The sequence below is a fragment of the Mercurialis annua genome, linkage group LG7 (genome assembly GCF_937616625.2).
Source record: "Mercurialis annua linkage group LG7, ddMerAnnu1.2, whole genome shotgun sequence".
Taxonomy (NCBI): Eukaryota; Viridiplantae; Streptophyta; class Magnoliopsida; order Malpighiales; family Euphorbiaceae; genus Mercurialis; species Mercurialis annua.
Window position 1 is genome coordinate 482,657 of NC_065576.1, and position 14,591 is coordinate 497,247.

Consider the following 14,591-nt stretch of genomic DNA (forward strand, 5'->3'; position numbering starts at 1 on the left):
TCAGCCACGTACTCTCTATCAAACAGTAGGCACATATATGTGTACGCAAAATTATGAATTATTATTATCCTTCACTCTAAATTATTATCTTAATCTACTGAAATATTATGAGATCATCAGGAAGAAATATTATGACACGTGCCTCTATCTTTATGCTATAAGGGAAACATCAGAACAATGTTTACCTAGGGCATGGAAGATTTACCTCGAGAAAAAGGACTCCAAAAATAAAATATACACAACACACATCATTATTACAACAGATCAATAAAATATCTATCAAATTAAAATATTTATCCTACACATTAGTTGTACTATGTCATATTTATAATAAATCAATAGACATTTGTAATATTTTTTTTAATTATTTAATTATTAATTTTTTTACATGGCGAACGTAAACATTAATTTGTTACACGAATAACATGGCGCAACGGTTGCGTGCAATAATTTTTTTTAATAAAAAAATCAAGAATAATTAACAATTCTATCGAAAACATAAATATGACATTATAAAATTATTGTATGAAATAAACACTCTTATTTTAAATGTAAAAGATAGTAAAATATCAATAGTCCAAATCCTAAACTATATAAAATACTAACTCACTACAACAAAAACAATCTCTAGTAACATATTTATAGCAATTTTTTTCAAAAAAATTGTTTTAGATAATAAATAAATGTTAAAGTAATATTTAATAAAGGATTATCCCCTTAAAATCCCCCCATCTTTTACCCCCAATTCATTTGCACCTTCACGTTGTAAAACCACCAAATATACCCAAATTACGACCTTTCACTTTCAATTGCACCCTCAAACATTAAATTGACCTCTTTTCGCTTAAAAAATGTTCAAATCAATACTTTAAATTTTAGCATATATTTTAAAATAGGACTTAATATTTTATTTAAAACAAAAATAAACCTATTTTTTCAAGTGAAAAGAGATCAATTTAATGTTTGAGGGTGCAATTGAAAGTGAAAGGTCGTAATTTGGGTATATTTGGTGGTTTTGCAACGTGAGGGTGCAAACGAATTGGGGGTAAAAAGTGAGGGGTTTTTAAGGGGATAAGCCTTTAATAAATGACACTACAATTATATATTTATTTTTAGAATGTTCATAAGTCATGAGCTTTCATTTACGTAACTCTATTTCATTTGAGAAAATTACGAAAAACTATTTTATTATTTAAATAATTTATATTAAAATTTAAATATATTTGTTAATATATATAATTATATTTGATGTATTTATAAATTTAATAATTTGTTTCTTTAGTTTTTGATAAATATTTAAGTATTCACAATATGAAATGAAATAATATTAGAAGGGCAAAATATTAATATCTACTCATGAATTTAACCATTTTAAATATATCATATCGTTAAAATCGTGCCATATATGTCATCATCTTTTTAACCTTTGCCAAATATATCCTCGATCCGTTTGGAGCTGATGTAACGCGATATTATATATGCCACGTAATATTAATTTTATACATACAGGCGTATAACATCGCGACATATATATCAACTTCAAAATGATTGTGATATATTTGATAAGGTAAAAAAAGTGATGGCAAATATGACACAATTGAAAAATATGGTATATTATGCAAACATGTTAATTTTATGAATAGATATGAACATTTTGCCTATTAGAAATAACTTAGTGCAATTTTATTACATTAAAGCATCAAAATTGATTCATTAAGAGCATGGTTTGTTAGAATCAATCAAATAGAGTGCAATCAATGATATAGAGGTAAATATGGAGCTCATGTTATATATTTCTAATTAGCTTTGGAGAATTAGGTTAATAACAGAAACATATAAAAGACAAAAACATGAAAATGTGTTTGAATTTTGTAAAGATTAAAGTGGATGACGAAATGAAAATGAAGATATGAGATTATTTGGAGCTGTACGTATAAGTCCAACTCCAAGATGAGAATGATTGGACGGTAGGGAGTGGTTAGATAGCCTATCAACTCTGTGAAACAAAATCTTTCCACTGTTTCATTGCTTAACACTCTCCTCTTCCATTTTGAAAATCAACATATTTTTATTTTAAATTCATTTCTACGTTAGCTTTCATCACCTATCATCAATTTCTCTTTTGCATATTTTCCATCCCAATTCCTCTCATTTGTTCCCCAAATGCTAACTTTTCCCAGCCACGCGTCCATTTTTAGAAATTTTAATTCATCTTTTTTAAAATTAATAACATTACAAAATATATTAATTAAAATTTCGGTATGCTTAATAATATACTATAATGTAACTGACTCTCTTCACAAATGAATATAGTGAACAAAATTTATATAAAAAAAGTTTGCATAAAGAGTCAATTTGTTATCTGAACTTCTGGCTCAGAGTTACATAACTCACTCTCATCCATCTTCATCAATTTTTTTTTTTAAATTTTGAACCAATTAACAATAGAATTATATGATACGAATAAAATTTAAAAATTAGAATAATTCAATATTATTCTTAATTAATATGAAAATAGTAATATTGTCCTATTTAAAAATTAAAAAAATTATTCTTAATTAATCAAAATAGATGAAACAAATTATCGACTAAAACACAAATCTACAAAGCACATTGACCTTTTGCTCAAAATAATTTCCTCATTTTTCAATAATACAGTCTTGTTTTGGTTGAAAAATATGTAATATTATGTTGTTTACAGGTGTTTCAGTCCAAGAGGCCAAACAATAATCTCCCATATTGACCATCAAAATGCGGCCACGTAACTATAGCATGACAAGTGTTCATATATTAAAAAAGTCAACCCTCTTAGTTTTCCCTAAACTTGAGCTTTGACAATGTTTAATCATGATTCATGAGGATTAAGGTATCAAAGCTAATTGAGCTTCACTCTCTATGGAACCAAATTCAAAGTCATTGAAAATCAGGTATTAACTCCATCAACTCCCTATCTAACATGCATCAACAGTCATTTGTCAAATATTATTTTATTACCAATAAACTATATCTCAAATGGTATAAACGCTAAACAGCAGACTACTAAGTCGTGAATTCGATTCCTCCTACAAACGCTCCCCCTCTCCACTTCTTAAAAAAATATATTATTTTATTATAAACTCTTTTTCCCTCTCTACAATCTAATAATTCATCCATCTTTCCTTACAAATTTACCTCACAATATGTATCTAGAAGAATCCAACATCTGGTTCAATGAAACATCCTTGTCAAAACATATAATACCTGTAATTAATCTATCAAAAAAGTGTACTTAATTTGAACTAATTTAACAAACTATGGTACTAATTACGAATGATTTACATGTGTTGTTATATAGAATATTCAGTGCTGCATTAAATTATGTTTATAATTAGATTTTCCCAAATCTTCATCTTAATTAATGTCTCCCTGTTTGCTGTCTCCATGACATCTAATGTTTCATAACACTATTATATATATATATATACAGATAAGGATTTAAGAAATTTCCGGTTTGATGACACATGCAAATTGCATATGTGAATTTGACATTGATTAGCATTATATGGTTAAAAAATTATGAGGTTATATTGGATCAGGCAATTGGATAATTATCGAGGTGATGATGAAAAATTAGCATATTCGGTTCCTTTTAGGAGGATGCATTTCTAAAGGTCAAAAGTTATAAGTGCCGTTTGAATTAAGAGATTTTAAATGATTGTAATCTATGAATTTTAGACAATGTATACACTATTTAAAAAGCAGCATGTCGCTAAAAAGCGGAAATCCGTCGAGAAACATTCCCGATGGATCAAGTCCGTCGACAAAAACTTCGTCACTATTATTAGTGACGGGGAATGGCGATGGATTTTTCTGTCGCCAAACGCGTCGTTGGCCGACGCATTTGACGACGGCCAACGACGGATTTTCCGTCGCCAATTAGTGATGGACAAGTCCGCGCCAATTCCGTCGCCAAATAGGTATGGAATTTGGCGACAAAACTTGTCCGTCGCTAATTAGGGAGTGCACCTCCTAGGGCCCGCTGCATCGTTGATGCAACTGCCGCCTGGATCTGATCACAGATCTTATCCGCGATCCGAGCAATGATGTCAGTACAAATCTTCTCTTTGGCGCCTGGCGACACAGTCTGAGATGAGTTATCGGGCCGTCTACTAGAAGTACCCCGTTGCGAAGCAACATACTCAGAGCCAACTGTGCCGAACCCGTAAAAGCATTGCTTCCTCACTCCCTCAATAACAAGATAAATCTGGCCTGGGTCCACACGAGTAGAGGTTGTGCTCCCCTCAACCGTCTGTGTGGCGGCCTGTATTTCCTGCTCAAAACGCTCCTACAAAAATAATATAAAGACAATTAGTTCAATCTGAATGAAAATATTGATATAAATTTAACTTAAACTTATATTTATAATTAAAATCCGGCAGCAATTTGTCTGTAAAATGGACATCATCCATTTTTCAGGGAAATTTTGCAAACATAAAACGATACAAAATAACGCATACCAACAACCATGTCACTTAATTCATTCAAACAATTTAACTACTTAATTAAAACTATTGAACTACTTAATCAAACTATTTAAAATTGCTTACAATCAATCAATAATAAACCCTAAATTTCAATTTTAATTAAATGACGAACAAATTAAATTCCTCACAATGATTTCTGTTTAAACCATTTGTAGCATTCATTTATCAAACCGTTGGTATGCATCTTTTTTACAATAAAATTGCTCACAATCAATCAATAATAAACGCTAAACTTCAATTTCAATTAATTGACAAACAGATTAAATACCTCATAATGATTTCTGTTTAAATCATTTGTAGTATACATTTATCAAACAGTTGGTATGCATCTTTTTTTTTTAGAACAAAATTGCTCGCAATCAATTATTAATAAACCCTAAACGTCAATTTCTATTAACTGATAAACGAATTAAATACCTCACCAGCTCTTGTATGTTTTTTCTTATTGATCTTTCTGATCTTCAAATAACAAGGGGGACAGCTGGTCATGATTTCTCTGATTATTGAAAATGAAAGGAAATTTTTAATTAAAAAGGAAAGAAAACCAAGTAAATTTGTCAGCAGGGCGGGGATTGGTGGGCCGCTCGCCCAGGCTTTTAGGAAAACGTACTTGACATTTTTTCTCAACAAACAAAACAAGGAGAGGGAGAAGGAGAAGGTGAAGGAGTTAGTTAAATGACAATAAATGATGCATTTATCATGGTGATTGGGGAAAAATCAGGATATATTCGAGGATAAAAGCGGGGTCCTAAACCGATAGGCACCACAACTAAACAATTCATCCATATATGGGCAAGTGGCGAGGGAGTTGGAAAACATGAGGGAAAAGATCCGTGAGGAAATTTTGGCTGAGAGAACTGATGAACTTCAGGCTAAAATAAGAGAAAAAATTTGAGTCGAGATGGAAGTTGATATGTCCTTCTATGTGAAAAAATCGAAAATCTAATTGATGGTTTATCGGTGTTTTCTCAAATGACTACGCAAAATGATGCGTACTCTAAGATGAGATTTTTTTTATCATAAAAAACTATTATTAAGCATTAAATAGGTTCTGTTTTTTCTTGAACTTAATGTTACTTCCTTATCCGAGTAAAGGATCAATTCATGTTGATTAACATATTTGACAACTATTATTTGTAGACAAATATTAAATGAACGTGTGTAATCCTAAAATACTATATAGCAACAAATGATATTGTTGAATTTAATTTTAGTTTGTAAGTTGTGGCAGCAATTGTGATTATTGCTAATTATAAACTTTTGGCAGTAATTTATTTTTGTTACTATTGTTGACTTTTCAGCATAACTTTTGTTGTTACTATTGCTATATTTTCAACAACAATTTTTATTGTTACCACTGTTATATTTTTAGCAGCACATTTTATTGTGACAATTATTATGTTTTCTGCAGCAATTTTTTTATTACCATTTTCATGTTTTTAGCAGCAATTTTTATTGTTACCATTGTCATGTTTTCAGCAACAATTTTTATTGTTACCATAGTTATATTTTCAGCAGCAATTCAAATTTTATTAATAATAATTTAAGGAAACGTTTTATTTGCAGCAACATGTCACAATTTTTATTTGCTGCTATTAGCTAATAACAGCAATATCATCACTTTTAGCAGCAAAATTACTTGCTGGTAATTCTAGTATTTTTATAGTGATTACCATATGGATACTGTAAGTAAAATATTGTTAGAGACCTTGAATATTTTTTTTTTGTCAAAAAGACCTTGAGTATTATAAAAAGGGGTAATGTCATAAAAATTCACGAACTTTACATGTTTTCTCATTTTAATCATGCACTTTAAATTTTCTCATTTTCATGCACGAACTAGCACTTTTTCTCAAATTCATGCACAGTGCTGAGGTGTCACGACTCCATTGGTGTAATTCGTTGAGGTGAAGGTCATTTTACACTAATGAATGAATGCCACCTCAGCACCGTGTATGAATTTGGGAAAAAGTATTAGTTCGTATATGAAAATGAGAAAATTTAAATTTCATGATTAAAATGAGAAAATATGTAAAGTTCGTGATTTTTTTTGACATTAGCCCTTATAAAAACTAATATTACATGTTAAATATAACATGTAAATATTATAAAATTTTAAATGTATATACAGATAGATGCTTACATAATGTAATACTAGTTGAGGTAATTACATGTCGCCATTATAGGGCTTGCTTGTGCATGGCTTACTCTATATGCTCATAGATGTCTTGCAGAGTTGACTTAGAAACATATGCATATCATACGCATAAAATAAAATCTTATTTTATAAAATTTAACAGTATGGTAGTTATGGTGTGGATATATGTAGAAATGTTGTTAAATTATTGTTGGAGATGGCAAGGAGAGCTCCAACAAACTTTGAACATTATTACATATATATCTACATTCTTAAAGTTCTCTTTAGTTTCTGACTTAATCGTTTGAAAAATTAAGACCTTTAGCATTTTTGGTACATTTAATACGATTTTATAATTTTTACAATGTTTGAACAGTAAATTTTAAATTTTTACAATTTTAATAATCTATTAAAAAACTGATGTTATAAACGCCAGAATAATGTATATTTTAGTAGTCGTATCAGTATTTGATTATTAAAAAACAATTCTTTAGTATTTCGAATTGTAAGAAATAATAATTCGTATTTTGAATTGTCAAAATTAAAAAATTATGTTAAAATTACCAAACACGCTAAAATTCGTGAGTTTTTAAAATAATTAAACCTTAATTTAATAAAGGTATCACAAAAGTATTTTCTATGGTTCACATGCATGCATGCATAAAACCATATTATATTAATAAATTCTGATTAATAATTATGAATCGTATTCCCAAAATCATGTCACGAACCAAAGAAGATGTCTTGTGCACTAAAACTATTAATATAAATTCTCTAATCATTAAATAGGAATAATTAATTGTAAATAGATTAGAATGTAAAAATATATGCATATAAAATAAATTTAAATTTAATTAATTATTATTCATCAGAAAATTAATTATTATTAAAATATATAATTGTTTAAAAATTCACTTCTCATTAGTATAAATTGACTATATGTTTTCAACAATTTAAATTTCTTAATAAATATATTTTGAACTTAAAAATACAATTTTCCTTCAAAAATTCCCCTTAAAAAGTGAAATTTAATTAATATATGGTGGACTATGCAATGACATGGAAGATTTACACGTAAAAGATTTGTTAAACATGTTGGTGGCTTTCTACAGATTCAATCTTTGAATTAAATAAGATGCACCATGCATGCACGTATCTTCGATATGGTGATGCAGTACAGATTTATGCAAAAAAATAAAAAATGAAAGCATTTATATACACACACCACAGTTTACACATTACAGTTTGTGGGTTTGGACTGAAAATTCATTTATATATATTTTTTAAGCTTAATTAATAATTTAATAATCAAACCACTTTAATCTATAATAATCTTTAACTATATTTTTCTTATTGCATATCTAACTTTCTAATTTTCCTATCTTAACCTTTCAAAAATTATGTAAATCCTTAATTCTAACTTATAATATTTTAACTTATGATATTTTTTAATTACATTATTTCTATTAAGCTTTTTATTTATGGTCAATTAATGTCTCAAATATTGCATTAATTTGAGAAAAAAAGATACAATTGTGTTTGCAAACATGGTTTTTTACGCTATCTGAAAAAGAGATGTTTACAATATCTCTCATATTTATATTAAAAAGTAATGTCTTTTATGTATCTTTTGATATAATCGTTTAATATCGTTAAAATTGATCAAATTTGTCTCTTTTATAAACATCATAAAAAGATAAATTTTGTTTGCTATAATTGAAATGAAAAAAGACATGCTTACAAGTAAAAAAAATTTCCATAATGAAATTACTTTAGTTAATTCTGGATTATATTTTTATTAATGTTTATTACTTTTTTATCCTAATTTTGCCATCGCCAATAACTTATGAATATATCCTTCTGTTTTAGATTCTATCAAAGTCTGAAACAAATAGTTTTATTTTGTAAGTTTTTATATTAGCATACATAAAATCATTTTACATGCTTATGAGTGTTTAGTTGTATCCGTTTAACCGCAATGGAAATAATATGGTTAGTGTTGATAGGTTAAATTGAAAATAAATTAAAGTCTACCATCAAAACTTATTTTTCTTTGCATTTTTTTATTCTTGATAGACACATATCTTGCATATATAATCTATAAAAACAGAACCCACCGACTTAGTTTTTTTTTTTGAAAGATTTCATCCCTAAAGTAAACAAATTAATACTCCAATTGGGAATTTAGGGTACAATTGAAAGTGAAAAATGTAATATAGGATAGCGAGTTTTCAAGGTTGAGGAAGAATCGAAAAGAGGCCAAATAGTGTTTTTAAGGCATTAGACCTTTATAAAATAATGATAATATATTCCCTCCGTCTTAATTTTAGACATGAAAATTTAAATGATAAATTATGAAGGATGGACAATGGCTAGAAATCATGTATTTTCACAATCCTAATAAAAAGTATACTATTTTTCTTTTAATTCGTGAATTTTAATTATTTAAAATTCCATCAATTTGAATAGTGTCTTATCGTCTGTTAGATGAGAACGAAAGGAGTATATATATACTTTTATAAAATAAAAAACAAATAAATAACAGAGTTGAAAATTTGTTTAGACTGCAAGTTTTTTTTTTAATTTTCAAAGCCTTTTTTGAATAGTTATTCGACGCAACGATTGTGCCACATCATTTACAACAAGTCAATGAGTATTTGCGATGTTGAAATATTTAATTATTATTTATATTTTCACAACTAAATATTCTAATATTACGAATGTTTCATTAGTTTGTTGTACAAATGACGTGATATAATTGTTACGTTAAAAAATTACTCCTTTTTCCTTTTTCACAATTGTTTCATTAGGAGTATTCCTTTTTGTGACACGATAGTAATTTTAAAACATTCAGTGGCTTGTGTTAATGGCATTAAAAGAGATCCAAAGCCATTAATAACAAAGTTGACTAAGTTAGATAATGATATAGGATTCTTTTTTGTTTATCCTTTAGTTTTGAGCGAATCTAGAAACTGAAACTAGGAAAGCAAGCATAGTTGATCTTTATGTAATGTTGTGTGCTGACTAAGGCTAAGAAAAACGAAAAGTGTAGCATTATGTATAGGTGGAGCGATAGAGCACGCATAGAAACTCGAAAACATTAAAGAAATTCCAGAATGAGCGCCAGGAAACAATTCCCACGCTTAGTTTACTCCGCTCTACAAACAGGTAGATGCATGTTTCTTTTTGCATGACAAGCAACACATAATTAACACACATTTCCATCCATATCAACATTTTCTTCTTTGCTTTGAACATGGGAGGCGGATCATCATCCTACAAAGCTAATAACACCAGAATGAAGCCTTATGGGGTGATGCTGCTGCTTGCATTTGGAGCTTCACTGCTCGGAGTCATGGTCATTCACAAGCTCAGAGAGAGACGCATCTTTAACCTCGTCATCAAAGACAAGGATAATCAGCTTCTGTCTCTTCAGCTTCTTCTCCAGGTCTCTCTCTCTTTCTCTCTCTAACTTTATTTCTCTCTCTAAAACTCTCTCTAACTGTTAATCTCATTCTCACAAATGCAGAAGGAAAGAGAGTATATGAAAGAAATGAAAAAGAAGAGTGAAGAGATGAAGGCCAGGATATACTCCCTCAGAAACCAAAAGATGGAGACAGAAAGAAGAATGCTGGAGATGCATTCAACAATTGATGCCCTAAAGGATGAACGGAGAATTATGGAGTCTGCCCTGGAGGAGAAGCAGAATGAGATCAAATTGCATACGGACAAAAGCATGCATCGAGAGGACGAGGCGAATTCTCAAATGATAGCTCTAAAAGAAATTTTGAAGCAAAAGGAAGCTGAAATCGGGGATTTGAAGAGCCAACTTCAGAATCCAGTCAAGCTATGGCCAGTAAACACAGATGATTCGTCACTTGCACAGCCAAATTCAAGTGTGACTGGAATTTTAGCAGATGGAGCTAAGACTGAGGGTGGTGGTGGTCAGTTGCACAAATCTACAGATTACAGCAACGAGGCGAATGAAAGTCGCAATGCATCCACAATTCTTATAACAGGTGAAAATGCTGCCAGAGGTATAGAAAATAGAAGTGAAAGCAAAATAGGGATTGTTGATACTGAAGTCCCCGGAGAAGGATGGGAGAAGAAACTTGAGAATTCACCGGAAGGTCGTAGAAACGATTCAGTTGGAAAAGAGACCATTGGTAATAGTCAAGAGAACATTACAATTGAAGGAATTGTCAGTACAGTTGCTGATACGAAACCAGCAGATGGAGAAGAGCATCAAACCGCTGGAGACAATCAGCTGGAACTTAAGAATTACCAACAAATTAAGGATCAGGATCAAGAGAAGTTTAGGGGTGGGCTAAAATTGGAAAGGAACACCACTACTAGAAGAGCCAGCTACGGTGTGAAGGAAAAACATGCAAAAGGAAAGAAATGGAGAATGCTGGCTAGGAACAGAAGGTTAGAGAACATTAAACACTATGAAGACAATGGAGCTCAAGGCATGATGAACAGAAAATTTTCTCATCATAATCAGGATGAAGTGAGAGACAAAGAAGAGGTAACAACTTCTAAGAATGAAGAAACGTACAACAAGCAAACAATGCGTGAAAATAATTCACCAGAAGAAACAAAGACACAGGATTTTTCAAATGCCAAATTACTGGAACTTCAAAACACTGAAAACACAGTAGATCTGATTAGCAAACCCATTTCCAATGATACAGATCACTTAGAGAAGGAAGGGATGTCAAAAAGGGCACAAATGTCTCAGACTGAGCTGGAGTTGATGAATGGAAACTTTGCCACTAATGCGAGTGATACCCTAAACAAAGCCAAGCGAGGGAGTCCGGATGAAGTTGCACAAAATGAAAGTCAAAACACCAACAACACCAGAGAAGACGAGAACGAAATATCGGAAGAAATAGAGGCTGCAGATCTAGACCATGAGACAGATATGGCCTCTGAAGACTTCTACAGGGAATCAATTTCAGATTTGGAAGAAGATAAAGAAGAGTACAAGGAAGAGACAGAAGAACCTGAATTCTAGGTGATTAACAACTATTATAAGCTTTCAGTCGCCGAATGAGACTGTTGTTTTTGAGTTTACAACTAGCATGTGCTTTTGCTTTATGTAAAATATGCATACTTGCATGCTTATAAGAGCAGCTACTAGTGGTGTTTGCTTTTATATCCAAATCTAAATAGAAATATGATTGGATTACTTTAGAAAAAGACTGATAACACTCCTCTTTTAACTTACAGCTCTGTCTGCCGATCCACAATTGGCATCAAAGTTTGAATTTCAGTTTGTTTCCTCATGTTAGCTTTAAACCTTATCATTTAGTGTAAAGTTCACTCGGACATTTTTCAGCATTTAGATATCGAGTATGAATCCTCGTCATACTTCAGTATAGATGCTTTATAGTTTCTTTCAACTTTTCTGCTACTTTTAGAGATGACAGTAAATGAAAGCATGTAACTAGTAAAGAAACTGATCTTAAATGTGAAGTGGAATCATGCCAAGGCAAAATTTCAAAGATTAATAATCATTTGAAATTATATCTATAAGATAATAGCAACACATTGTTCACACATAAAAAGGTCCAAGATCAAATCATCAGAATATCAAGAAAGGGAACAGATAAATGAAAACTTATTTTTCCAAAACTGTAACTGAACTTGAAGTTTAATCATCCATCATTCTCCAATAAAAAAAGAAGAGCATAATCTGGTTAGCAGAAGAATCTGCAAGCAATGAGAATAAATTCCAAAAGTGAATCCAGCCACTCATATTATTACCAGGAATGTTGAGGAATTCCTCAAAAGCTCCAAATTTCAGTGTGCTGCTTCTATCAGTTTCTGCAAGTAGGTATACAGTTATAAGAAAAGGCTGTAATCTCATAACAAAGCAACAATAGATAGAATTGCCTAAGCTACAACATCCATACTAAAGTTGAAAGACTGCAGGGCAGGTATCTCTCTCGTAATACCCTGTGTCCAAAGCTTATATTTGCAAAGGCAGTGGTCTTATAGTTGGAAGTTATAACATGGTACTACTAATTAAACATGAGAGGTGTGTAGTTTCTATATATTTTGGGACTGATGACTGGAACTCGCAATGCAAAAATTAGTTCTTTCTTGTCAACGACAAATTCACTCAATCGGCTGGACTAAACATGGGATCGACAACTTAAACTTTAGCAAGACACAAGCAGGCGTAAAGAATATGAAGAAACATCAGATAACAGCTAATGTAGACCAAACAGTAAAACGAGGCATGAATTTATTTCTACCAACCAAAATGAGAATATCCTAATTATGGACCAAGAATGCAAAAGACGAATATACAAAAAATAATAACAATTGTAGCTTTAGAGATACACAAAAGGAAAACACACCTCTTCCTTGTTGGATTTGCCTCCAGTAAAGAACTTGTAACTACTATAGATAAGGAGGCCCCAACCAGACAAAGAGACGATTACAAACTGCAAAAACAGAGCATCCCGTTAGCTAACAACTTCGAAACGAAAAAGCAAAAGTGATTGGGAGTTTCGGAGACATACATGCTCTTCCTTCCATTTAGAGGGGCTCATAGGGTCTTGCCAACAGTTAATCCTAGGAACTCCATGATGTTCTAATGAAATTTTCCAGCAATTCATTAAAACAAACAGCACAAATAACAAAAATTAAATTAATTTTTCCCCCAAATTGTAATTATAGATGAGATCTTTTTGTTTTTTTCAAACTGCTACTTGAATACGAAACAATAGGAGCATTGAGTACAATTATAAGCACTCGGAATCGAATCAAATAAGAATGAATCGAAAATAAAAAGGATATGCGATCTAAAGAAAGGGAATTAGAATAATACCAGCAGCGCCGGCGAGGCCACGGCGGTGGATGAGGGAGGCGGCTTGACGAGCTGACGAATTGGAAGAGGAAAGCCGATGAGCTGCTTGTCGAGCTGCAACTGCTGCAACAGAAGCCATTTGCCGGAGATACGAATTAAATCCGATTTGCGGACAACGTCAATGGAAAAGAAGCCTTTTGTTTGTTTTGTTTTAACAGAGAGAAGAAAGAAGCTTAGTTATGAGTAAATGTAAGTGTACTAAACGACGTCGTTAGTGACTATTTATTTTTCTGAGGTTTATTTTTATTAAATATGGTTTTTTTTTTCGATTTAAAAACATTCTACCAAACGTGACACCTCACATCTCGACTTTTCATTTTTAATATAAGAAAATCTATTTTTTATTTATGTGATATTTATAGCCTAAAGTATTATTCGACGCCAAAAGAAAGCCTTCCAACGAAAGAAGGCAGCTCTGGCGAGAAAAAGGGTAAAGACAGCTTGAATGGTGGAATTTCGTCGAAAATGAAATGAGGGAAATGGGTTTAACATTGTTATCTTTCTCTAGTTAGTTAGGTTATTTCTATAGATAATTTAGAAGATAAGATATCGAGAACTATTAGCAAATTATATTCGTGTATTTATTTTGTTAAAGTAGGGTAGTTTGAAGATAATCCTAATTAAATAGGTAGGTTTTTAATACAGTCTATGTCCTATTTTATTAGTCACTTTCCATTTTTCATAAATATTAAAAATAATACTATATTAAATATTATAACACGTTTTTTGTTATGCCTCATTATGTTTTTCGGTTATCAAATTATAATGACTTATATTTTTTAAATACGAAAAACACTTATATATCATGCATTGAAAATTTAATATAATCAAATACAATCATAAATGTACACAACAATATATCAAACTCACTAATATTAAGAATTAAGAAGAAAAATACCAGTTCCTAATAAAAAAAAGTCTTTCGAAACATTAAAAATTGAAAAAAATGACAAATAAAATGAAGCAAGTGAAATATATCATTTCATCCATCTATTAAGCTAGTTGTAATAATTTAAAAATTTGATTAACTAATATTTGTGTGATACTAACA

At 30.7% G+C, this 14,591-nt stretch overlaps 1 protein-coding gene across 1 annotated transcript; it reads left to right on the forward strand.

The window, feature by feature from the left end:
• Positions 1 to 9,665: 9,665 nt before the first annotated feature.
• Positions 9,666 to 11,948, forward strand: LOC126657467 (uncharacterized). The gene is made up of 2 exons (XM_050352157.2): positions 9,666 to 10,108; positions 10,190 to 11,948. The coding sequence occupies exons 1-2, from the start codon at positions 9,917 to 9,919 to the stop codon at positions 11,675 to 11,677; spliced, it is 1,680 nt and encodes a 559-aa protein (XP_050208114.1). The 5' UTR covers positions 9,666 to 9,916; the 3' UTR covers positions 11,678 to 11,948.
• Positions 11,949 to 14,591: the final 2,643 nt, after the last annotated feature.

Coding starts and splice junctions, on each gene's coding strand:
- LOC126657467 (XM_050352157.2), top strand. CDS start 9,917: ATGGGAGGCGGATCATCATCCTACAAAGCTAATAACACCAGAATGAAG. Junction 10,109..10,189: donor CTCTTCAGCTTCTTCTCCAG/GTCTCTCTCTCT, acceptor TCACAAATGCAG/AAGGAAAGAGAGTATATGAA.